Source organism: Mya arenaria, chromosome 10 (assembly GCF_026914265.1).
Source record: "Mya arenaria isolate MELC-2E11 chromosome 10, ASM2691426v1".
In the NCBI taxonomy this organism is placed as follows: domain Eukaryota; kingdom Metazoa; phylum Mollusca; class Bivalvia; order Myida; family Myidae; genus Mya; species Mya arenaria.
The window spans coordinates 42444991-42457790 of record NC_069131.1 but is presented as its reverse complement, the minus strand read 5'-3'; the positions used below and the strand labels follow the sequence as shown (position 1 = coordinate 42457790).

At 41.0% G+C, this 12800-nt stretch overlaps 1 protein-coding gene across 1 annotated transcript; it reads right to left on the bottom strand.

Moving 5' to 3' along the window:
- Positions 1 to 1175: 1175 nt before the first annotated feature.
- On the bottom strand, positions 1176 to 12489 carry LOC128205117 (uncharacterized). Its single transcript, XM_052906554.1, has 3 exons — positions 12346 to 12489; positions 8334 to 8457; positions 1176 to 1371 (listed from the first exon to the last, which is right to left on the bottom strand). Exons 1-3 carry the CDS (start codon positions 12434 to 12436, stop codon positions 1221 to 1223), a joined length of 366 nt encoding a protein of 121 aa, XP_052762514.1. The 5' UTR covers positions 12437 to 12489; the 3' UTR covers positions 1176 to 1220.
- Between the last annotated feature and the right edge of the window lie 311 nt (positions 12490 to 12800).

The following is a 12800-nucleotide window of genomic DNA, read 5'->3' as shown; positions in this document are numbered from 1 at the left end:
TTGGCACAATTATGAATCTGCATGAATAGAGGGTTAGCTTCGCCTCTGTACGTATGAATTATTAGGATGTCTTGGTTTCTTAATTGTACGCGATGATGTGATAGTTTTCACTTTTCAATGTAAATCGACACTCATTGAATGATTATATAATCATGTAAACTAGCCATATTTATACATTGATGAATGACTGCTATATATCAAAAAGTTAAGAGCTTACAATAAACGAAATCAGATACGCATATGGCAGTTCCAGAAAGGGCTTAGCATGCCCTTTCTGCTCATTTTGAGCCCAACAGTAATGCATTCAACCGAATTTCCTTGGTAGTTATATAATAATACGTCATTAAAATAATGAATGCCTGTCCGAGCATTTTTTCCACAAAAGTAGTTTTGGTGAAGAAACTTAATCATGTTTGTTTAAATTGTCAGCAATGCCATGAATAGGTTACTTTTGTGTGTTTTCATGTATTTTTTATGTCTTAGGTAAATGACTTCCGAAAATCATAAATTTGTAATTGCTTAAAAGATATGTATAATCTAATAACAATTTTAGAAAAAAAAAACAACACAAAACATTTCCATAATTTATAATGAGTTATGGTTTTGTTATTTGTGTGTTGGATCATGTGGACTACTGACTACTTTAAACCCCAGTGATGCCCTGTTGCCCTTAGCGTTCCACGACGGTAACCCTTTCATCTATATATAATGGGAGATGTTGTGCCTTCAAGAAGTTACTCGGTTGAATGGTTTACTATTGGACTTGTCCCTGTAGTTTACTATTGTCGCTGTCGATTGAATCTATGGTTGGTATCAACGTGTATGTTGTTCTCATACATGCTGCTCTGTTTTGTCAACTTGGTCAGTTCATAGTCTTACAATTTCATTACAATACTACATCGACCACATTTAATGCCTACCTTCGGTATATTCATACATTATGTATTCGTTAATGGTTTGTCTTATCCTTTATAAAGAGAGATGTATTTGTTCAGTTTCGTTCATTAGCGTTCATTTGAACGATTCTAACGGGCCCATGGTGCTTTGGAGGTTACACACCTTTGAAACACTGGATATGATTCTACATGCTTTGATATCTCTCGAACAAAAACTAGAATCCCTTTCAAGGATAGACCAGCACGTCTGTAGTTTACAACAGGTATATTTAACGTGTATTATGTTTTAAGCGTTTTTATTCAAAAAACGATAATTTTGTTTATTTATTTGCCCGACATCGACAACACTTTTGGGAGCATGTTTTTCGGACATTCCTTGGTTAAGTCATTCTTCATTCTCCAAAAGTTCTTGCATTTTATGGTCACAACCTGGCACTGGGCTGTAGTCTCGTCATAGTGGTATTTGAACGATATCCTGAAAATATAAAATCAAATGTCGATAAATTACATTTGTACTGAAACAAATGCATAAAAAAGCTTGATTTTTTTTATTTTACTGTATATACTTATACAGGCGAACTGGCGGTGTAAGGTTAGTATTTGACCCGCATAATTATAGTTCTAAATTGTTACCGGGAAGTCGTTTTTATGTAGGGGGTAGAAATTTACCGTAAGGAAGTCGATATATTATGCTGTACTATATTATAATAATGACCAGGGGCTCATGATACTATGGGGATCAAAATGCTTCCTAACACCGGACATTTAAATATTCGTTTTTGTAATATTTACATACTTATATAAATATATGTGGAAGAGTGCTCCATCCAGTCAAACACTAAAACAGCACTTGCTTTAAAATAAGCTGAACTGACACCAGTGTCAACGACTCATAGCCTCATGTTGTTGTTTTAAATTGATAATTTGCATATCTTAAAAACTGCTCATTCAAATTTAATAATCCCGACATATAAGTTATTATTCGAGAAGACAATTAAAGGCACTAGCTCTTAACCTTGATGTATTCGTATCAAAATATGTGGGTTTAAAGCACATGGTTGTGAAATTAACCAGTCACCTTCTATTATATACTAGCTTGTGAGTGGTTTTTGTTTATTTGAGTTTATCAAGGTCTGCCTGCGCCCATTGGCTGCATTATGGCTTGACCCCGCCGTGACGCCATCACGACTTAAATTGTGTTTTAAATGCCATAAGTGACATGAGATGGAAGTGACAGCAATTCGCAGTCAAATCCAGACATTTGAAGACTTGAAGAAACCGAGTGAGATACAAGAGATCCGGGTGCGATACCCTAGCTCTTTGCGAAAAGATCTCTTGTTTCTTTAACGTGTTCGGTGTAAAGCACCGATACACGGGATACAACTTTCCAGGGGTTAACCAGTACTGAGTACACCACTTTTCCAAGCACTACCTTTTAAATGCCAAGCGCCAGGCTTGGGAGCTACTTGTACCAGCTTTTAACGTCTAATGCAAATGCTTGACGTACTATATCTGGCTTATCTTACTTTCGACCGCTCTCTCGATCTGCAATTTACTCGCCAACCATACCGGCTACAGGCTTACTATTTTCCGCGCTCTCGACCTGACAAATTTTATATTTGCTATTTTATAAATGCTTGGCCAACCTTGCCAGCTCGACATATTATTCCCCGCGCCATCGATCTGCCATAGCGTTGATCTTCGGCGAACAATACCAGCTCGACTTACGATAGCCAGCACTCTGGATCTGCCATATCGTGAATGTTCGGCCAACCATACCAGCTCAACTCTCGATCTGTTTTATTGTTAATGCTCTGCCAACCACACAAGTGACTTACTATTGCCAGCACTCTCGACCTGCTAAAGCGTAAATGTTTAGCCAATCATACCAGCTCGACTTACACATTCAACACTCTCGATCTGATGTAGCGTCAACATTCGGCCAACTATACAAGCACGACTCACATTTGCAAGCACTCTCGATCTACTATATCGTTAATGCAATGCCAACCATACCTGCTCGATTTACTATTGCCAGCGCTCTCGATCTGCTATATCGTTAATGTCATACCAGCAATCATGATCTGCTATAGCGTTAATGTTCGGCCAACCACATTGGCTCGGCATTATTGTCAGCACTCTCAATCTGCTTTATCGTTAATGTTCTGCCAACCATACCAGCTCGATTTATTATTTCCCGCGTTCTCGATCTGCTTTATCGTTAATATTCAGCCAACAATACCAGCTCGACTTACTATTGTCAGTACTCTCGATCTGCTTTATCGTTAATATTCAGCCAACAACACCAGCTCGACTTACTATTGTCATTACTCTCGGTCTGCTTTAGCATTAATATTCAGCCAACAATATCAGCTCGACTTACTATTGTCAGTACTCCCGATCTGCTTTAGCGTTAATATTCGGCAAATAACATCAGCTCGACTTACTATTGTCATTACTCTCGGTCTGCTTTAGCATTAATATTCAGCCAACAATATCAGCTCGACTTACTATTGTCAGTACACTCGGTCTGCTTTAGCGTTAATATTCAGCCAACAATACCAGCTCGACTTACTATTGTCAGTACTCTCGATCTGCTTTATCGTTAATATTCAGCCAACGATATCAGCTCGACTTACTATTGTCAGTACTCTCGATCTGCTTTATCGTTAATATTCAGCCAACAATACCAGCTCGACTTACTATTGTCAGTACTCTCGATCTGCTTAAGCGTTAATATTCAGCCAACAATACCAGCTCGACTTACTATTGTCAGTACTCTCGATCTGCTTTAGCGTTAATATTCGGCAAATAACATCGCTCGGCTTACCAGTACCAGCGTTCTACCGACCACCGGCGAGCGCACTTCTGGCGACCACAATCGCGCGATCAACCAACTTTATAAGCTTACTTACTCGAGTGTTCGACAGTTTAAGCTTAAGAATTAGCTCAATATTGCATGTTTGGTTAGTAACATATTATCGAGAAAAGAGTTTGAGAAACGCTACGTATACGTTATAATATTTATGAAGTGAATAATGTCGGGAGGAAAGCGAGCGTCAGTGATTCTACACGTACAAATTTGTACTTGTACGATCGACTTACAAACTATTTGAAATGATACGTCGCCGCAACAAAACATTGAATCAAACGGTAACAATGTTAGCACCCAAGATAGTATATTTAATATTGTTATAAGATTTAATTAGTATGTACTATATACAAGCTAAACAAACAGATAACGTACTGGAAACTATACAGACCGGCTCCGTACTGGAAGCCACACGTACAAATTCTATATGGGCAGCTCAACACACAGATTCCACACGGGCAGCTGAACAAACATATTCAAAACTGGCAGCTGAACGAACATATTTAGTACGGGCAGCTTAACATGCAGATTCCATACGGGCAGTTTAACATACAGATTCCATACGGGATTCCATACGGGCAGTTTAACATACAGATTCCATACGGGCAGCTCAACATACAGATTCCATACGGGCAGCTTAACAAACAGATTCTATACTGGCAGCTAAACATACAGATTACATACGGGCAGCTTAACAAACAGATTCCACACGGGCAGCTTAACCTACAGATTACATACGGGCAGCTTAACCTACAGATTACATACGGGCAGCTAAACATACAGATTCTATACGGGCAGCTTAACCTACAGATTACATACGGGCAGCTTAACATACAGATTCTATATGGGCAGCTTAACCTACAGTTTACATACGGGCAGTTTAACCTACATATTACATACGGGCAGCTAAACAAACAGATTACATACGGGCAGATTAACAAACAGATTCCACACGGGCAGCTCAACATACAGATTACATACATACAGATTCTATACGGGCAGCTTAACATACAGATTACACACGGGCAGCTAAACATACAGATTACATACGGGCAGTTTAACCTACAGATTACATACGGGCAGCTTAACAAACAGATTCTATACGGGCAGCTCAACATACAGATTCCACACGGGCAGCTTAACCTAGAGATTATATACGGGCAGCTTAACAAACAGATTCCATACGGGCAGCTTAACATACAGATTACATACGGGCAGCTTAACAAACAGATTCCATACGAGCAGCTCAACATACAGATTCCATACGGGCAGCTCAGCATACAGATTACATACGGGCAGCTTAACCTACAGATTACATACGGGCAGCTCAACATACAGAATCCGTACGGGCAGCTTAACATACAGATTCCACACGGGCAGCTCAACATACAGATTCCATACTGGCAGCTTAACATACAGATTACATACGGGCAGCTCAACAAACAGATTCCACACGGGCAGCTCAACATACAGATTACATACGGGCAGCTTAACCTACAGATTACATACGGGCAGCTCAACATACAGAATCCGTACGGGCAGCTTAACATACAGATTCCACACGGGCAGCTCAACATACAGATTCCATACTGGCAGCTTAACATACAGATTCCATTAGGGCAGCTCAACATACAGATTACATACGGGCAGCTTAACCTACAGATTACATACGGGCAGCTCAACATACAGAATCCGTACGGGCAGCTTAACATACAGATTCCACACGGGCAGCTCAACATACAGATTCCATACTGGCAGCTTAACATACAGATTCCATACGGGCAGCTCAACAAACAGATTCCGTACGGGCAGCTTAACATACAGATTCCACACGGGCAGCTCAACATACAGATTCCATACGGGCAGCTCAACAACAGATTCCATACGGGCAGCTAAACATACAGATTACATACGGGCAGCTCAACATACAGATTCCATACGGGCAGCTCAACATACAGATTACATACGGGCAGCTCAACATACAGATTACATACGGGCAGCTCAACATACAGATTACATACGGGCAGCTAAACAAACAGATTCCATACGTGCAGCTAAACATACAGATTCCGTACGGGCAGCTTAACATACAGATTACATACGGGCAGCTCAACATACAGATTCCATACGGGCAGCTCAACATACAGATTCCATACGGGCAGCTAAACATACAGATTACATACGGGCAGCTTAACCTACATATTACATACGGGCAGCTCAACATACAGATTCCGTACGGGCAGCTCAACATACAGATTCCACACGGGCAGCTCAACAGACAGATTCCATACGGGCAGCTTAACCTACATATTACATACGGGCAGCTCAACAAACAGATTCCGTACAGGCAGCTTAACATACAGATTCCACACGGGCAGCTAAACATACAGATTACATACGGGCAGCTCAACAAACAGATTCCGTACGGGCAGCTTATCCTACAGATTACATACGGGCAGCTCAACAACACATTCCGTATGGGCAGCTTAACATACAGATTCCATACGGGCAGCTCAACAACAGATTCCATACGGGCAGCTCAACAACAGATTCCATACGGGCAGCTAAACATACAGATTCCATACGGGCAGCTTAACAAACAGATTCCATACGGACAGCTCAACAGACTGATTCCACACGGGCAGCTTAACAAATAGATTCCACACGGGCAGCTTAACAAACAGATTCCAAACGGGCAGCTCAACATACAGATTCCACACGGGCAGCTAAACATACAGATTATATACGGGCAGCTAAACATACAGATTACATACGGGCAGCTTAACATACAGATTCCAAACGGGCAGCTCAACATACAGATTACACACGGGCAGCTAAACATACAGATTCCACACGGGCAGCTTAACAAACAGATTCCATACGGGCAGCTTAACAAACAGATTCCAAACGGGCAGCTTAACATACAGATTCCATACAGGCAGCTCAACATACAGATTCCATACAGGCAGCTTAACAAGCAGATTCCATACGGGCAGCTCAAAATACAGATTCCATACGGGCAGCTCAACATACAGATTCCACACGGGCAGCTTAACAAGCAGATTCCATACGGGCAGCTTAACCTACAGATTCCACACTCGCAGCTTAACATACAGATTACACACGGGCAGCTAAACATACAAATTCCAAACGGGCAGCTCAACATACAGATTCCATACGGGCAGCTTAACAAACAGATTCCACACGGGCAGCTCAACATACAGATTACATACGGGCAGCTTAACCTACAGATTACATACGGGCAGCTTAACAATCAGATTCCAAACGGGCAGCTCAACATACAGATTCTATATGGGCAGCTTAACCTACAGATTACATAAAGGCACCTCAACATACAGATTCCACACAGGCAGCTTAACATACTGATTCCATACAGGCAGCTTAACATACAGATTCCATTCGCCCAGCTCAACATAGAGATTCATACACGTATCGAATCCCTACGGACCGCTACATATATATGAACAGAATCCGTACGGGCCGCCACTCATACACGTACAGAATCCGTACGGGCCGCTTCTCATACGTGTACAGAATCCGTACGGGCCGCTTCTCATACGCGTACAGAATCCGTACGGGCCGCTTCTCATACGCGTACAGAATCCGTACGGGCCGCTTCTCATACGCGTACAGAATCCGTACGGGCCGCTTCTCATACGCGTACAGAATCCGTACGGGCCGCTTCTCTTACGCGTACAGAATCCGTACGGGCCGCTTCTCATACGCGTACAGAATCCGTACGGGCCGCTTCTCATATGCGTACAGAATCCGTACGGGCCGCTTCTCTTACAGGCACATAATCCGTACGGGCCGCTTCTTATACACGTACAGAATCCGTACGGGCCGCTTCTCTTACAGGTACATAATCCGTACGGGCCGTTTCTCATACGCGTACAGAATCCGTACGGGTCGCTTCTTATACACGTACAGAATCCGTACGGGCCGCTTCTCTTACAGGTACATAATCCGTACGATCCGCTTCTTATACACGTACAGAATCCGTACGGGCCGCTTCTCATGCACGTACATAATCCGTACGGGTCGCTTCTTATACACGTACAGAATCCGTACGGGCCGCTTCTCTTATAGGTCAATAATCCGTACGGACCGCTTCTTATACACGTACAGAATCCGTACGGGCCGCTACACATATACGTTCATAATTCGTACGGGCCGCTAAACATACGCTTACAGAATCCGTATTGGCTGCTTCTCATACACGTACAGAATCCGTATTGGTCGCTACTCATGCACGTACAGAATCCGTATTGGTCGCTACACATACACGTACAGAATCCGTATTGGTCGCTACACATACACGTACAGAATCCGTATTGGTCGCTACACATACACGTACAGAATCCGTATTGGTCGCTACACATACACGTACAGAATCCGTATTGGTCGCTACACATACACGAACAGAATCAGTACGGGCCTCTACACATACACGTTCAGATTTTGTAGGTGCCAGTCCACATGTACAGATATTTTACATATACAAGAACGGTTGCTTAACCTCTGTTTTATCATACTTCACTTACGAATGGCAACTGAGGCCCTTCTCGTTACATGTACATTTAACGCACGCCTTGTTGTCCGTGAAGTTTCCTGGCGGCGTATATTCTATCCCATCATATTCGCAATAGGTCGTTTTCTCTCCATTTACTGAAATGTAAGAGATAAAAACCTTCCCATGTGCTGAACAGACAATTTTTATTCTTTTATGTTTTGTGTGTTAAAGACGTCTTCTAAAATAATATACAATGCAAGAATATGACTTCATTCGAAACTTATGATCCCCACATAATTATGAGGGGCGGGTAGGTAGCATTATGTTATATAGAATTGCTGGTACTTAAAATGTAAAACATTATTCCCCGTAGAGAGTTTTGCCCCCAGTCCAAACCACCCCCTCGCTGACGATAAGTACATTTGTCATATTCTTATATCTCACCCTAGACGATAGGCCTTATCGGCTTGTTTTTTTAAAGAAGCTATAGCACTAATAGAAGATTCATTCAGGACGATTTTGATTTGGCAATTTTCATAAAAAAACATGTTTATGGTGATATCTTTCCAATAGAAATCATTGTAATAAAATATTTAGAGGAAGCTGTTGTCGTCGGTTTTGTTGTATTTGTTGTAGCATTAGAGGAAGTTTACGTTGAATATTTAGTTAGTGACATGTATTCGTATAATTATAAAGTAAGATACTGATTTCAAGACATGAGTGTTGATGAACATCTATATGGTATGTGACCGTATGTCAGTATTCAACGTTGAGGGAGACGTTTATATGGGGTGTCAGAATTCTACTTTGGGAGGGGCGGGTGACGTTTATATGGGTTGTCAGTATTCTACGTTGGGAGGGGAGGGGAGGGGAGGGGTGTCGTTTATATGGGGTGTCAGTATTCTACGTTGGGAGGGAATGGAGGGATGGCGTTAATATGGGTGTCAGTATTCTACATTGGGAGGGATTGGAGGGATGGCGTTTATATGGGGTGTCAGTATTCTACGTCGGGAGGGGAGGGGGTTGGCATTTATATGGTGTGTCAGTATTCTACATTGGGAGGGGAGGGGAGGGTGGCGTTTATATGGGGTGTTAGTATTCTACGTTGGGAATGGAGGGAGGGCGTTTATATGGAGTGTCAGTATTCTACGTTGGGAGGGAAGAGGAGGATGGCGTTTATATGGGGTGTCAGTATTCTACGTTGGGAACGGAGGGGGTGGCGTTAATATGGGGTGTCAGTATTCTATGTTGGGACGGGAGAGGGGCGTTTATATCGGGTGTCAGTATTCTACGTTGGGAGTGGAGGGTAGGGATTTGGGTGTCAGTATTCTAAATTGGGAGGCGAGGGAGGGGTGTCGTTTATATGGGGTGTCAGTATTCTACGTTGGGAGGGGGGGCGTTTATATGGGATGTCAGTATTCTATGTTGGGAGGGGAGGGGAGAAGATGGCGTTTATATGGGGTGTCAGTATTCTACGTTGGGAGGGGAGGGGGTTGGTGTTAATATGGGGTGTCAGTATTCTATGTTTGGAGTGGAGGGTAGGGGGTTGGGTGTCAGTACTCTACAATGGGAGGCGCGGGTGGCGTTTATATGGGGTGTCAGTATTCTACGTTGGGAGTGGAGGGTAGGGGGGGTGCGTTTATATGGGGTGTCAGTATTCTACGTTGGGAGGGGAGGGAGGGGTATCGTTTATATGGGTTGTCAGTATTCTACGTTGGGAGTGGAGGGTTGGGGCGTTTATATTGGGTGTCAGTATTCTACGTTGGGAGGGGAGGGAGGAGTGGCGTATATATGGGGTGTCAGTATTTTACGTTGGGATGGGAGGGAAGGGGGGGGGGGCGTTTATATGGGGTGTCAGTATTCTACGTTGGGTTGGGAGGGGGGCCTTTGTCTCCGTGTGGGTACTTGCTCGGTGTGTGCATGGGGGGGGGGCTTTATTTCTGTAAACCGGAAGATTTAGCACCGATCCTGCTGTAGTCATCATTTTTCAAATCTATGAAGACATTTATGAAGTTCTAACGAAGTACAACTCTCTGTTGAAGGATTGACATGAAAACGAATATAAATTAGAACATTATATTTTTTTATTACTATATAAAATATTCATTATATGCAAAAGCCTTATAACAGTAACTAGCCGAAAAAGTTGTGGCATATATATATATATGAGTGGTCACAAGAATGTTTCCCGACTGGTGATTGGACTTTTCACCTCTTTGTCTCTGAAAGCAGACACTCTAACTCTGCGCCGTCCCTCCTATTTTTATTGGTAATTGTCCGTAACATTTACAATGTCGCACCTTTGCAGTTTTGTGCGTGTGTGCGTTTACGTGTGTTTCTGCTTTAATTTGCGCGTAAGTGGGCGATACATTCTGTACAGGAAATTAATTACACACATTCATGTATTTTTTCGCATTACAGGTCAGAATAAGAATAAGTATATCGTGGGCTACTTCATGTGGAGAGTCATGACCGAACAGCACAGTACCATTGAGTATCTTATGCAAATACCAGGTTCGTCTTTCTAAGTCATTATAGTAAAAAAATATGCATATTTTTATACATAAACATATAACGATTTCTTGAATACGAATATATAGATGTATATTCACATTTGCTCATATTAAGATTTTATTCTCCTGCTGCTTTTACAACATCGTCTCCGTTTATTTATTAATGAAAATCGCTTGTTAATCAAGTGTCATGCATGATTAAATTTCAGGAAGTACCAGTACTTTCGATTTTCGTCCACTGAGCCTGGTGTCGTTGTAGTAAGAACGTCGCGAGATGCAGAGGAGGACACGCTGAACGTACTAAAGGATCCTGCCTTCCGGTTCGAGACCCAAGCCCGACCGGATGTTGTTCAAGCTGCAGGATTTAGCCATCCCCGACAAGAATCATTATATAAATGCGTCCGACCATACGTTCGGCCTCCGTACCAGGACATTTTATGTCCCGTACCAAACACTTTATAGCTGTGTATGCCTTGTCGCCGGTGATTGTTCTATTGTTAATGTAAATTCACGACATCTTTTGTAGATGCATATATATTTCAGACAATAACTCTAATAAAGTTATATTGAAAGCAAATGAAGTTGTTGATTTGTTTTTAAAAAGCAGTTTTTTTTGCATTCTGATGCTATGATTCATGTTATTCTTAATTGTTCTTATGTTGCTAAGCAACGAAATAAAAGTTGAAAATAAAACAATTAAAACGGTCTATGTCAGTAATATTCTTATAAATATATTTACTCATGAAGACAGGTGTTCGCTTCATTATCACAAAGTTTTTTACGTCAGTTGTTGGTATTTCACGTCATAACGTCACGCGTTTTCAAAAAATCGACGTTTACCCCTGTGCCACTTAAAGTGGAAAATCTCAAAAAGTTTACAAGATATCAAAAATAAAATTACATATTTTTTATTGTTATAAACACACGTTTATAAAAATGTAGAAAACTCAAAATCGATATTTTGGTCATTAAGACAGGTTTTGTCGCGACGCGGCCCATATATATGTATATTAAAGAGTCTGATAAAGATCTTGTTTTGATATCAAAGTTCAGAGAACATATAACAAAACGATAAAGAAATCGAACATAAAAGTTATTATATCTTTATTTCAATTAATGAAAACGTACGTTAGCGACATACACCAGCCTTAATACATGTAACATGAATAACAAAAAATGCAACAAATTAAAAAATGCCTAGAACAGACTATACTATAAGGTCTTCAACTCCGAAGATTGATAGTCACTCATAGTGAAGATGTTAAGTCTCCTTGTATATTGTTATAATACTTATTTTAAACTGCCCTTTATATTTCATGACTGTTATTATCATATGCTTACATTTTTATAGTGTTATACGTAATTTTTTTATGATTATATCTATATATTTATGTTTATTATTTACACTGAAACGTTTAATGTAATCAATTGATGTTGCAAATGTCAAGAAGACGCTAACCTGCTTTTGAAATCGACATAGATTATAAAATTTGAATTGAAAATAAACCCGTACGTTTCCGTTTTACTTACTTGTACGAACAATTGTCGGCGAGAAGAACGTTGCCCCATCACTTCCCCGAACAAGATAACCGACACAGACAAGAAGTACAGCCACATACATTGCAACGACGTTTTAACGAATGTTATCCGTACTATATTCACTAAATTCGTTGCACAACCCGTTCTGCATTAACTAGTTTTGATTTGTTTACGAGTTATATAACCGTGTAAATGACGAATTTGATAAATTGCTATGTTAAAATCAGATTTATCATTTACGCCAGCTGCAAGCCATGTCATGTTTCTTGTAATAAGGAGACTAGCGTCAGTTTAATTGTTTAAGGGCAAACTTAATTCATCATGGCGACGTAGATTTTTGACATTTTTTGTGGTCGGAATACCAATTGTAGTGGTTTAACTATTAAGATAAAACAGCGCGTTATCACACAAGGCGTATAATTAAACATAATTCTGAGTAACAACGT

Bases quoted from the DNA above. Each gene is read 5' to 3' on its own strand.
- LOC128205117 (XM_052906554.1), bottom strand. From the start codon at position 12,436: ATGTATGTGGCTGTACTTCTTGTCTGTGTCGGTTATCTTGTTCGGGGA. The intron at 8,458-12,345 runs GTAAGTAAAACG...CTTACATTTCAG, and splicing joins GCCGACAATTGTTCGTACAA to TAAATGGAGAGAAAACGACC. The intron at 1,372-8,333 runs GTAAGTGAAGTA...TTATATTTTCAG, and splicing joins AAGGGCCTCAGTTGCCATTC to GATATCGTTCAAATACCACT.